Source organism: Ambystoma mexicanum, chromosome 13 (assembly GCF_040938575.1).
Source record: "Ambystoma mexicanum isolate Mex_15411 chromosome 13, UKY_AmexF1_1, whole genome shotgun sequence".
Classification (NCBI taxonomy): Eukaryota; Metazoa; Chordata; class Amphibia; order Caudata; family Ambystomatidae; genus Ambystoma; species Ambystoma mexicanum.
Window position 1 is genome coordinate 388,466,584 of NC_090938.1, and position 14,106 is coordinate 388,480,689.

Here is a 14,106-nt window from a genome sequence, read left to right on the forward strand (position 1 = left end):
TTGACGGGCAGCGTCTCCTGCGGTCCTCTATTGCACAACACTGCGGCCTTGTCCTGCGAGGGATTTGCCATAGAGTGTCAGATCCTCAGTTCTTAAAAGTTTGGATGTGTGGACGCAGCCCAATGTGCTACGTATCGACGGGCAGTGTCTCCTATAGTCCTGTATTGCACAACACAGCAGCCTTGTCCTGCAAGGGATTTGCCGCAGATGGTCCGATCCTCAGTTCTTAAAGGTTTGGATGCGTGGACGTAGTGCAACGTGCTATGTATTGACGGGCAGCATTTCCTGTGGTCCTGCATTTTACAACACTGCGGCCTTGTCCTGCAAGGCGTTTGCAGTTGAGGGTCCGATCCTCGGTTCTGAAAGGTTTGGATGCGTGGACGTAGCGTAACGTGCTACGTATCGACGAGCAGCATCTCCTGCGGTCCTGCGTCGCACAACACTGTGGCCTTGTCCCACAAAAGCTTTGTCGCAGAGGGCCCGATCCTCAGTTCTTAAAGGTTTCAATGCGTGGATGTAGTGCAACCTGCTATGTATCAATGGGCAGCGTCTCTTGCGGTCCTGTGTCGCACAACATCATGGCCTTGTCCTGCGAGGGCTTTGCCGCAGAGGGCCCCATCCTCGGTTCTTAAAGGTTTGGATGCGTGGACGTAGCGCAACGTGCTACGTATCAACAGGCAGCCTCTTCTGCATTACACAACACAGTGGCCTTGTCCTGCGAGGGCTTTGAGGGCCTGCCACTGTGAAATGAGCTCTCAGCAACCATGTGGTTGCTCGGAGCCAATCATTAATTAGTATGATTCCGGACACTAATGTATGCAAGGGATTGGCCAGCACATCTTTCCGCGGCTGTCCAGCCCCCCTGAAATGTGAAGGTCCCTTTTGAGAATAAGGTGAGCTGTGCATTACTACAATGAGCGCAAATGTAAAAACCACATCTTCTGTGCTTTATTCATGTGCGCTCCTTTTTGAGAATCTGTCCCCAATATTTAAACAAACGGGTCTTAAAGAACCTCATGACAAAAGACAGACGGGTGTGCTGTACATTTTCCATGTATATGTAACAGTATTTTCACATGTTTGACTGGTTATCTGATCACCTGGCGAAGGGGAGACAACAAGTAGGTGAATTTAGGAGCCACAACTCTAAATCGATTACAGATTTGTATTCATTGTATCAAACGTCTGCATCATTTCAAATTCGCAAGCCCTCTTCTTTCCCTCAGGAGCTTTCAATTCCCACAGAGCACAGTCACGATGTCAGAAGGCAACGGGCACTTGTTCCAATAGCCTGCATAGGACTCTTTACAGCCGACTTGCTTTGGGACAATCCCCTGCGACATTTTGACTTTATACAGAGAAGGAACCCCTCCCTTCTTTGATTCATCTTTGGACAAGAAAGAAGAATTCACTGGACCTCTTTTGGGAAAACAGCATGTTCCAAAGTCCTCTGCCAGAGAGGTGGAGACAGAAGACATCCAAGGCACACCCAAGCTCTGTCCCCAAACTATCCTTAGGTTTTGCAAGATAGTTTCTGTACGAGCAAAATACCCACTAATTAGTTAATCTGTTTCGTTGTGATTGATGCTGAACTGATGTATGTTCATTCTTTCCTGAGGGTCTCTCCTGCTTCGTCCACGTATGACATGCTGCGTACGCACTTTGTGTACAATATATAGTACAGCACTGTGGTAAGCGTGCAGCTCAATGAGTCTTGGACATTGCAGTTTGCATTCTATTATGTCATGTAGAGTGTCTCATTCTTCCATGTGCCCAAAAGGCTTGACTCATGTATGTGTGCAGTGGGGCGCACCATCAGGATCTATGTGATTACTGTGCAATTTTTACTGCGACAACCGAAAAATATAATTTTATTTTCTTATTACCCCCTTTTCGCTCCATGTATGTGCAGGGGTAAGGGGTAAGGCCCCCCTGCATCACCCCCCCAACTCCCTCCTACATTCATTATATAGTGTACCCATCCGCCCACATATATACATATGTATGGGGTGAAATGGGGATGTCAAAAATGGGGGTGAAATGGGGATGTCAAAAATTAACATTTTCGGTTGTCGCTGTAAAAAATGTGCAGTAATTGTATGATCCCCATGAGTCCGAGGGGAGGCTGGCAAGTCTGCTTTTGGCAACCATTTTTTGCAGATTGTGTGTTTGACTGAAGGATAACAATGGCCTTTCTAGCAAGGCTCCCCTCTGCCTATTATCTTCCTAGAGGATTGCATGCAAGTCCCCACTAATCTTTCAGAAGACTTTCACATAATAATGTGTGTGCTTGTATAGCGCTTCCTGCCAGATTCCTCTAAGCGCTGGCCCTGGATTCCAACTTCTAAAGTGCAGACTGCCTATGTGTCAGAGACCAGTACTTTACTCATAGACTATCCACCCCACCGTATGCAAATAAATGCATACTGACAATCTCAAAATCTCCTTCCTTGTGGGGGCTCCCAGACTCTGACATATACTCCTGTGAAGCCATTAGACATCCTTCAGAAAGGCACCCACCCCGAACCCAGAGCAGAAAACATGTAGGCTCACGTTTTTCAAATAAAAACCTTTTTTAATAGTTCCAAAAAAACGACAGAACTCTACAAAACTTATACAAGTTTTAGTAAAAAAACACTATAAAACCATTTGTATAACCTTAAAGGATGGGTTTCGGGTAGAGCAGGTTAATTCGTAAGAGGAGAGGGCTTGTAGCAACAGGGATCTGTTCACTCGCTTCTTGTTTAGGCAAGGTATTGGTGCCACCCTCCTGCGTTCATACACACCTCCAAGCAAGTGCCACTCTTGGCACTGGTGTCAGGAAGGGGGACTAGCATTTACTGCTAATGGATATCATGCCACCCAGTCTTTGTGAGGCCCCCTTGGAAGCTGATCACAGGGCAGAGCAGGCCCAGCAGTGGAAGCCATATTGTCTTCACAAACTCCTCTGAGCATTGGGACAAGGGGAAATTCCAAACCCCGGAGTGCACAGTAACTAGAATCATCGGTGACCAGGGTCGGACTGGGGCATAACATTGTCTCGGGCACCAATGAAAAAGTGGCCCACGGTTGCAAATGGCAATTCTTTCCTTTTGTGATAGACTGTTTGAGTAGTCCTCAAGGGGGAGTTTTTTGATAAATTTAAATTGTGCATTTTAAAGACTATTCATTCAGTAACACTGGTCCCAACTACTAGCCTTGAATTAACTTATCAAACTGGCCCACATCGGCCAAAAAAGAGGCCCATTTTGAGCAAAAAAACAGGCCCACACCAGCATTTTGTGTTCTTGGTTCGGGCATTGCCCTGTAGGCCTGTCTGTCCTAGACTGTCAGTGACGCAGGGGAGAATATCAGGCCGTGAATGAGGAGGACAACTTCTGACGGGGAAGGGGACAAACATTCCAAAAACATTTACAAAGGCCTGAGACAGTCCCTGGGTGTTCTAGAGTGATGGGAGAAGCTGTTGCGTACGGCCTGATGGTGGGCATGACGACTAACTGGTAGCTGAGGGAGCCCAGCAATCGTCAGCTGCAGCCAATTTCTACTACAAGTGTCCATTCTTTGCTATGGCATGCAGGGAAGTTTCCAGAAGCACCATGCAACGGTTTTTTTTCTGCTCAGTAACAGTCAAAATGGAGGTAAGGTTCGAAAAATAAATAAAAGAACATATCAAAAACACAAGTCCAGGTCTATCCTCCTTTTATATTTTTCTTCAGTTCTTGAGGGTTAAAAGACATAAGACAGTGACCAAATGAAGGAGCGCCAGCTGGGTTGGGCATGATGACGAGGACGAAGGCGCTGTCCTGCGGTCCATCCTGCCCCCCTGGGTGCGACCAGCGCACAACTCGTACATGTTTCCCTCAAAGCTCAGCCGAGATGACTCCCGCCGCAACGAGTCCCAAACCGCTTGCACCTCCACGCGGCAATCCAACATAGCCGCCATGCCGCAAGCATGAAACTCGTCCCAGTGGCTGCAGGAAAAGGAAGGGATGGAAAGAGGTGTAAGAAGAGACAGAGTTTAGTCACCATATGATGTGGACATACCCATTTTCATTGCAGAGTAAAACATGCTTCCATGCCAAAACATATTGTGTATCAAACTCTGATGCAGACTTTTATTTCTGACCTTTTAGTGGTGGCTAGTCAGAACATGGGTTACGTGGAGCTCTTGCCTGATAGAGTGGGGAAGCGGGTTGGGGGCAGTGCTTTTACATGTACAGAACCAGGTGTTGACCCACCTCCAATGTGGTCTACATTTTTCTACTGACTCCAGAACACAGTAGATATTGATATTGATATTTTATTTCTATTGCGCTCGTACACAACTGTTTCAGAGCGCAAGAAGGCAAGGGAGGGTAACAGGGGAGAACAAAGCAACAATCTTACTAGGCCCAGTGACATTGAGAACGCGCAAGGGCACGGGAGAGGGAGAGGGGAAAAGTGTATGGAAGGGGAGAGAAGTGGAAAGTGCGAAGCAAAGGAGAAACAGATAAAACATAATAAATAAATAAATAAATAATAAAGGCAACAAACAGTGGTAGAGCAGCCAGCAATTGGCAAGTGCTAGTTTTAAGGCAGCAGACAGGTTAGATCTGATAGGTGCAGGAAGAAAAAGTGGAGGGGGGGCTGTATGGGTACAGATACAGACCATAGTGCAAGGGGTGGCCCAGAGGCAGTGCAGGAGTGTAGCAGGGTGAGCAGGTACCTGGGCCGAGATAGCTTTATAGAGGGTTAGCTGTCAACCACGAGTGTGAAGGTTGAGTTGTCTAGGATACTGCCAGGAACCTGAAGTGAAATTCAGCCCGTTGTCCTTACTTACTAATTTAGAGTTCTGCTTTGCGCCCCCTACCCCCTCCCCCCTCCTCTCCCGCTGAAAACACACTACTTCGAAGAATGTCCTGGCTGCAACATTCTATGCCTCCCAGTACCTTTACAACCCCAGGAAATCCTGGGCCAATTCGAGTAAATCTCCCCACCCCTGCCTCAGAGGTCACTGCCCCTGTAGCCCAAAAGATATCAGGTTTGGTGTCTGCCCGCCTTACCAGGATCCACAGCTGCCGAAAGGGTCCTCAGAAGGAACCAGCACCAGAGGGACCATCCTGACGTCAAAGAAGACATCTTCCCTCCTACTAAAGGAGCTGGGGAAGCCGGAAGCAGAAGGCCAATCGGGACGTCCCAGTATCTCCCAAAACCCCAGAAAATAGTCACACTACGACTACCCATTTGGCAGCAAGATCCCAAGTGAAATGTGATCCTATCAAAGCTTCATCACAATGTCTCTGGAACTAATCTTGGAGGAGTTAGTGTCAGCCAACTCAAGCTCATCGATGAACTGAAGGAGGCTGAGGACGGCTGTGCAGGACACCACATCGGCCACATCCACCGGTAATATCGTCTGTGCTATTCGGGCTGTGATCGGAAAGAGCACAGATAATGACTAAGTGAATTACCGTTATACCCCTTGGCTGGAAAATGCCTCAGCTAATTGGCTGGAAATTATGAACTTGGAAGACATGAAACCAGCTGTAATCCTAGAACAGTTCTGTAGCTCACTACTTCCTTACCTCCGATGCCGGAATCTACAATTCTACTAACTTAGATTGGAGCAAGCAGTGCAAACAACCACCAGACACTGGTAACCTTATCAGCCACACTGCTGCCCACCCAACCCATGCATAAAGAAAGGAGTGGCAAAGGGCATCAAGAAAGAGACCAGTGCCTCATCTCCCAGTAAGAATCCCTCAAGACCACTCCAGAGGCCAGAGCCAGAAGGTCAGGCGGACGACGACCCAAGAGACCAATTACAAATATTAGCTCAGAGAAGAGGAGCTAAGGACTAGTATACAAATTGTTGGACAACAAGTCACAGCATTGCTCGATTTTGGCATCCACCAAACGGCACGGGAGCCAAGGCGTGATCCTCCACAGAGCTCTTCTGGTCATGGACACATCTAGGGTTTTGTAGATCTTCTGCAAGCTGCCTAACTACAAAACCTGCTCAGCAGAACCCCCAAGATGAAATCAGTCACTCAGTTACCATGGTAGCGGGCAGGCAAGCGAGACTATAAAAAGGGACAAACAATTAGCAAAGGCGTGGGTCTCAGGAGTTAGAGGCAATGGCGTGAATGTCAAAGCGGCAAGGAGGGTGAAGGGCAAGCAAGAGTAAAGGAGCAAAAGGGTGATCCAGGAGTGGAAGAGGCGATACAGGAGCAAAGCAGAGGAGAGGAGAGGAGACGGAAAGTATAACATCAGCGAGGGGAAGAAGAGGATGTGACAGAAGTCCAGAGGACAGACTAGGAGGTGGTGGGTACAAAAATTACAGAAGGGGAGGCGTGGAGGAGGCTTCAACTGAAGTAGAGAAGAGTACTAACAAGGAGTTAAAGAGGAAGTGGGAGGATTAAGAGGACATTCGGAGTGATCAGGAGGAGAGAGAAAGGAGTCAGATTAGAGTGTGGTGGAAAGGAAGGAAGGGAGACACTTCTTTGTGTGCTGCTGACTCCCCGTTATCCCTGCAACTTCACTTCCCTTCCATTAACGTGGGTCGGAACTGGCACCGCAAGGTCCTTTTTTTTTTTTACTTTAATGTAATGGAATCAGGGACTCCTCCACAAACCCTGAACCCATTATAACAAACAAGGGGAGCGGTATAATGAGATTCAGTATTTTGGTAGCAGCCGAATGCGGAGTAAACAAACATTCTGCATTTGTTTCTCGATATTTTCGGCCAATACCGTTTTAAACCAAAGCATGTTTAGCCTTAGTCCTGTGGAAAGTCAATAGCAGTTAGTCCTCACTCTGTGCACAAACTGCATCACAGTTGAAAACCACGCCCAGAGTAGGCCTCACTGTGCACATGGATATTGCCCCACTTGTTAAACAATGTCTGGTGTAGGAATCCGCCTGATAACTGCCCAGGCTCCTCTTCCTGTAGGCCATGCCCGATATATGACACATGAGCACAGACCATGCCCCGCAGTTTCACTTACGCACAGATGTCGTCCAGGTGTTGGGTGCTGTTGAGTTCATGTTCTGTGTAGACGCTCATGCTTGTGCTGAGAGCCAGAAGGCACTGGGAGAAGCCCCGATAAATGTTCTCACAGCGGGTGGAGACTGCGGGCGACGACGGTTCCACTAGCGAGCAGTGCAGCCCTGAAGAAGCGCAGAAGAAGAGAGGGTGGGTGTCAAACCTCAAAACAGTTCAAAACATTAAGGCTATGAAAACAGGACCTCAGAACAAATGTCCTAGGCATTTTCTCCTTCTCTCATTGTGCCCACCTCCTTGCCATCGCATTCCCATCCAGCCCTCCACTGACTGCACCACTTTCTAGGTTTACCCCCCTTCATGACATGCACGCCTCCCACATAGTGTGTATGTTTGCCACACAGCATGCGCCCCTATTACACTCCATGCACCTGTGGTAAGACAAAGCTTCCAGACCGTTTGCAGGCCAGTGATTGAGGCCTACTCTGCCCAGATGCTTCTGTGAGGTCCCCCTGCGCCCGCACCAGGTGTTTCTGTATCTCCACAAAGGGGTTCTTTTGGTGCTATCAGCACGTGCAGAAACACTGCAACGGCCCAGATCTGCCCATGTTGCCAGGTTATGTAGTTTTGAGCCAGAGCATGCATGCACATGTGTGCACACAGGCGGGTACATAGGTACACGTGCGGGGAACCCCGGAAAAGGAAACACCAGGGAGGAGAACAGAGCCTATAACTAGATGCTAGTTTTCACGTGTGCACCTGAATGGAGTGACCGGAAACCCATTGGAGTGCTAGCAACCCCTGCAAGTATGTGCAAGGGAATCAGGAAATAAAGACACAGACACCCGGGTTTGTAAAAAAAAATACTTTATTGAGTGCAGTGTTTGTGTATAGTATGCGTTGTGCTTGGGTCTTACTCATCCAGCCCACTGTGGGGCCAGGTGGAATGTTGGATGAATTAAGGAGGGCAGAACACAGGAAAGAGCACTCTTTCCCTTTGTATTGGGCAGGGCAGGGGAGAAGATTCTAGAAATAAATCATTGCAAAAAAAGGATAACAAGAGAGAAGAGGGGAGTGAAGAAAAAAGGAGAGAAAAAACAACCGTTGGCTCCCTGGGGGACTTGTAGCCACGTGTAAAATAATGTTTTATATGCTATTGTTGTTACTGTTAGTGTATATTTATGTGTATAATTAAAGTGTATGAATCTTTGCAGTTATTCGCATGTATAAACTAGGTTAATGTTTGAGTAGGGGGTAATGAGAGGAATGTATATAGAATTAATCAAACGTGCTTCATTTCGGATTAAATCCATAAAAGCAATATAAAGAAAACACAGAGCATAGATTTATACAAGAGAACAAATATTGCATTGAATTAAGTAGATAAGGGGCGGATGGTATAGAAGGCGCTAGTTAGTCTCCTGGCATGAGGCAGGTAAGGAAAGTGGTGGCCTGCCAGAGACCGCCTAGGGGATGGGACCACTCACTGCGGCCATCCTCTGGCCTCCCTCTATAGTGGGTGGTGACAGGGGTGGCTCAGAGGTCTGATCGATCAGTTCCTCCCTATGGGTCGCCCTGCATCACCTCTATGGAAGGTTAGACTGTGGGCCAGATCCCTTTAACAAGAACCCACGCCAGGGGGAACCTGGATGGGCATTAGTAATTAGAAAGGGAGGACTGTTTAATAAGAAATGTTTGTGTTTTTATAAATAGAGGTCCCCATTTGGCATCCCTAAATAATCCACCTTGGTGTCTGTGGGCCTCATTACAACCCAGGCGTTAAGGGGTTAACAGCGCCGTAAAAGGTGTCGGCGCCATTAAACCCTTAACGCCTGATTACGAGGTCTCTTTGCGGGTTGCACTTTAACGCCTGCTTTTAGCAGGCGTTAAAAAACCAACCCGCAAAGGGACCTAGGAGCTAATTACGGCACCGTAATTTACGGTGCCGTAATTAGCGCCTTCCCCATTCCCATTGAGCCCTATCGGCCAAAAATGGGAATGGGGAAGGGGCCATGGTGAATGGGGAATTACCGCCCCGCCAACCTTGGAATGGGGCGGTAATCCGCCATTCACCATGGCGGATTCCGGCATGGACCATGGTGCTAATAGCACCATGGTCCACCGCCTGGGTTGTAATGAGGCCCTATGTCTCATGAAGGAGTAAGGTAAGGACACAGGGCATAGCCCATCTCCTGGTAACAGCGATTTTATTGTGCAGGTGCAGCGCCCTTCCCTATCCAGCTGTCCAGGGGGTGGTTGGTTCAAGTGGAGGCTGCTCCGGCTCTGCAGTAGGGGAGGCACATATGCTTGCTTTGGACCAGGGCCAGAAACCAGGGGCTACATAAGTCAGTTTACATCTATGGGCTGGCTGTAGGGCTCTGGCGACCACTTTATGTATGTAAGTGCTGGTTATTTCCTTCCGTGGTGGCACCAGTTCCGTGGGCAGAGGGATGGTCAGTATGTGCCATATTCAATGCATTCAAGGCGCATAATTGCATCTAGTCCTCAGAGAGAGAAGAAGCACAAGCTTTCTTGAATGTTTATATTGTGTTTAGTTCAAATATAGAAACAGTGTATGCAGGTTTCGTCCCAATGGGCACATTTTCAAGTCTGTATAAATGTGCTGCTTTTCCAACACAGATGGCTCGTAGGGAACAGTGCCCAACTGCCACTAGTTCAGTGCTTCCAGCTCCATCTTGATCAGTTTAGCCTACCCAAGACATTGGGCCTCATTACAAGTCCGGTGATAACCGTGCTGGTAAAACCGGCAGGTTGCCCCGGATTTGCAATATTTACCGGCGCCTGGCTTGCCGGAATCACCGGGGGATTACGACCCTGGCATTCTGGGAAGTCAGGCGCCAGTAAATTTAATTCCCCATTCCCATAGGAATCAATGGGAATGGGGAACATGGAGGCACCGGCACTGTAAATAACGGTGCTGGTGCCTGCGTTACGGTCTGCTTACCGTGGTCGCTGTGCCCAGCAGGACAGACCTGCCGGGCACAGCAACTCCGGCAGGCAGACTCGTAGTTGCCGGCCCGGTAACAGCGGTGCCGGTAGGCTTACCGGCACTGCTGTTACCAGACCGGCACACTTTTAATGAGGCCCTAGTGCCACAATTAATCCCACATGGGACTTCCTAAACTCAAAAAACAAAACACAAGATGCAGTCTAAATTATGTCACTTCGTGGCACCACCAGCCTCCCCTTCAGATTACTTTAAAGACTTAGAGAGGGTACTTATAATACACTGTGAAGGAGGTGTGAAAATCACCTTGCCTCTCCTTGAGCACATATCTAGAGTGCTTTGAGCTTAGTCTCTTTCCTTGATGGAAAGAATAAGAGGCAAGGTGGGTTTAGCTTCTGATGAGAAGGAGCTAGTGCCTTCCTGTACCCCCAAGCGCTTTAGAATTAGGCAAGACTTCTTTTGACTGCTTCTAGGCACTACAAGGAACAAGGGGGGGAGGAGGGGCACTGGGAAAGCTTTTTCATGCAAATATAATCACACACACAGACATGGGCAGGCACTAAACGAAGGCAGTTATTATTTCAATATAAGGTGCAAATAACCATTAGCTGAATACATTTGTATATGTAAAATCCTATGCAGTTCTACAATCTCAAAGCAGGGTAGGAGTCAAAAACTCCCCCTCCCTTCCCGGAAAGAATTCAGCCTGTGCTAAAATTGGACTAAGGCTTTGCGGTGTTCGTGCCAGCCCTAGCAGCACAACTTCACTGACCAGCTGCCTGTCTGTCAAAAGCTCATGCATGCTAAAAGGGGATTTTAACATGCTCAATGCATACAGTGCAGAATTATGGAAAACAAGATTTTAAGGAGATTATAAGACCAGATAAAAATATGAGTAGAACGAGTGGAGTATGAATGAAAATTAGTTATAGAAATGTTTCGTTTTTCCTGGGGCTAGGCCTCAAGGTTTGTAAATGTTTGCAAGGCTGCAGTGTGTGTCTATGTAAGGTAGCAATATGTAAAGTAGCATGGCCTGACAGAGATAGCTGACAATGAAGAAAGGAAGACTGGAGCATCCCTTGTATGGCAACAGGACGGTTTGGGATGAAGCCATGTCCTTATCCAGTGACAGAATGCAGCAAGCCATGAGTATAAAAGCTGCTGCTTGGCATCAGTTTGGGAGGAGAAAGGAACGGTTGAGGGACAGAAGAGAACGTTCAGAGAGCAGAGTTCTTTGCCCCCATCTTCATTTCTGTAAAGAATAAACTTGTCATCCTTGCAAGATAGGCTCCTGGCCTTACTTCCCTAGAGTGGTGTACTTTACTCTGGTGTGAGCATGATTAGGGGTACCCTTATAATTAGGGATACCTCTGTAAGTTGGGCTACCCTTACACTTCTGAGTGGCATGTCTGTGGCCTGGCCCAAGGGGACATTCCTCTTCACACTGTAACCCTGTTTTACCAAATGTTTCTGCCATATGCGTGTCAGAACAGGAGAAGGGTAACAGGTCATGCCCACGTGAGTTACAGCTACCATCTCTGGTTCTCCCCACAGGTCAAAAACCTACTGCAGTTCCCCTTACATGGCGCGATGTTAACTGTTCGGGAGATTTTTTCGACAGCAGTCTGGTGAGGGATGTAAAATCAACTTAAGTAATGTCAAGAAAGTGTTTTCAACACAAAGATATAGCAAACTCTCGAAAGTGGTAGCTATGGCAGAGCAATTGGGCTTCGTTCATAGGAGGAGGTAAACTGGCAGTGAAGTATAGTTAGTGCCAAGAGTTACCTCCAGATGATACGCGACACAGGCATATTGACAAATATAAACCTTTAAAAAATTAAATTACACACAGAATAACTATTAGGTCAAATAAGTACTTTGGGTTAAGCTTTTAGCTCCTGCTTATCCAATCTTAATTTCGCTCCCTGCGAGTACATATGGGATGAAGGGGGAATGGGGAAGGAACCTTAGACAAGAGTAAAATGCATCTACATGGTCATCATGATCAAAGTCCAAAATGCCAACACATGTGTAGCCACAGTAATTCCCCACACCTCTAGCACATAGCAGAACTAATGATACAAATGTAAAGCATATCATTCATATCACGGTCACGTCTCTGCCTGCAGGTGGCGCTGTCTGCAGACCTGTCGGGTGTTGTCTACCATCTCCAGAGAAGACCCTGAATCATTATTTACCATTTCTTTCCATAAATCGGAATTCCAAAAAACATGGACAATTCCCATAACGCGCCTGGAAGATGCCTGCAAAACCCGGCAGCCCAATCCGAAAACTCTTTTGGAATCTGAGCTGCATGCACACTGGTTTCACTGTGACTGGAAGCAAACAGACTTCTTTCAATGGACTGCAACATTGAAAATACCACTGCAATTATTGTGCTTCTGTTTCCATATAAAAACTCCTGGTGTTTGTCAGCACTGAATCCTCTCCCAAAGTCAATGCCAGAGATTTCCATTTACCGCACCTGTGACTGCTTGTGTTCAGCCAATCATGCAGCTCCATTTGGCTTTCCACCTGCTAGCACTGCTTACAAGCTGCCACACCCTCAAGCTTCTTTGTTCTTGCATTGCGTTCTGAACCTTGTGCAACTGTAACCGTTTGGAATCTCTGCCTTGCTGACTTCTGCCCTGTGCTTTGCCTGCGACTCTTCCCTGCTTCTCTTCTGCCTTACTCTAATCCTTAAGCTTACTCTGTCCTGCACTCTCTTCCTGCTGCCAGTGTGTTTGCTACTTGCCTTTGTGCTGCACCCTGCAGAAATGCACCGCCGCTTCTTGTCCTGATTTCCTGCAGTGCCTAGCCCCAGCCACTATACTGTGTCCCTGCAGCGTCAAGGCTCTGTTAATTGTGCTGTTTCCTGTCACTCTCCTCTGTTCCCTTCGCTGCTGTTTCCTTGCTTTCAGGTCTATTTTATACCAAGCTTTAGTCAGTCTCTGTTTATTTTGCTTCTGTTTGTATCCTGCTCATGTACCTTGTACCAGTACCCTGCCGAGTTACCTTGTACCTGTACTGGGCTCTGTTATCTTATACCAGTGCCTTGTCTTTGTTACCTTGTACCAGCTCTTTGCCTCTCGCCTTATGCTAGTTATTCGCCTCTGTTACCTTGCACCAGTTCCGTGCTACAGTGCATTCCTAGTTCCTACTTTCCTGTTCTGAAATCTTGTTTCCCTTTTGGGGCTCTTAGTGTCTGGTAAGTGTTGTATGGTGTTCGCACCTGTGCCTCTGTGTACGCCTTTGTACAGAGATTGGCTCCTATACCCTAGGGGGCAATCTCTGCCCGTGCTTTGTCTCGTTTTACTTGTAGTCTATAGTGTATTTAATTTAACAGTGTGTTGCATTCTGTTCCCACAGAAGGCATCCACTGTATGTTCCGGCTGGACCCATACCGGCTTGTCTCGTGTAAGTACACTCCTTGTTTGTGCCTTAGGGTACAGATATGGAAGCCACTCTTGCTGCCCACTTCATGGGCTTGCAAAGTGTGGCGCCTGTAAGAGTAACTTGCACTGAGGCATTGAGCTTCCATTGTATCTGTGGGTAGTCTCTAGTCCAACCTGTCTGTAAACCACTAGTAGAATTCCTCATTGTTTGTCCAGTGTATGGTTCCTATCACTTCTTGTTCACCATGGACACTTGCCCTTTCTTCCTGTTTCGTTGCTTTGATTTATCTTCTCTGTTCTTCCTTCTTGTTTGCTTGTTTATTTATTTATTGTGTGCGCCAGACCCAAAGGTATAAGGGCACAGGAGGTAAGAAGGCATACAGTTTAGTTACAGTAATTTGAGGCAAACAACTTAGTTACAATGGTTGTGAGGAGCAGCATAACAGATAGAGCTGGTCATAAAAAGTGATTTCACATCAAAACTCGAAAGGCATAGTACATAGAGGTAAATACAACGAGAAAGAAATATAGAGGATGTCTGCAGTGGGATAAGGGCATATATATAAATGTGGGAGCTAGCTAGTAGAGTATTTACAGCAGAGGGATTATTTACAGTTGTGAACCTAGTTTGACAGGTTTAGTTCTTCTCCAGGAGCCATTTGATCAGATTCTGCCTAAATGTGGCGAAGGTTTGGTCCATTCTCAATGAGGGTGGAAAGGAGTTCCAAAGGGTGTCCAGTCATAATTTCGAATGCAATAAT

At 47.2% G+C, this 14,106-nt stretch overlaps 1 protein-coding gene across 1 annotated transcript in view; it reads right to left on the reverse strand.

Moving 5' to 3' along the window:
- Positions 1-3,682: 3,682 nt before the first annotated feature.
- LOC138521249 (neuritin-like) overlaps positions 3,683-14,106 on the reverse strand; it is a 55,817-nt gene continuing 45,393 nt past the window's right edge. Inside the window, exons 2-3 of the mRNA XM_069633947.1 lie at positions 6,987-7,149; positions 3,683-3,971 (exon numbers count right to left, since the gene is read on the reverse strand). Of these exons, the coding sequence (XP_069490048.1) occupies positions 3,713-3,971; positions 6,987-7,149 (422 nt within the window). The 3' untranslated portion in view covers positions 3,683-3,712. The remainder of the gene's footprint in view (positions 3,972-6,986; positions 7,150-14,106) is intronic.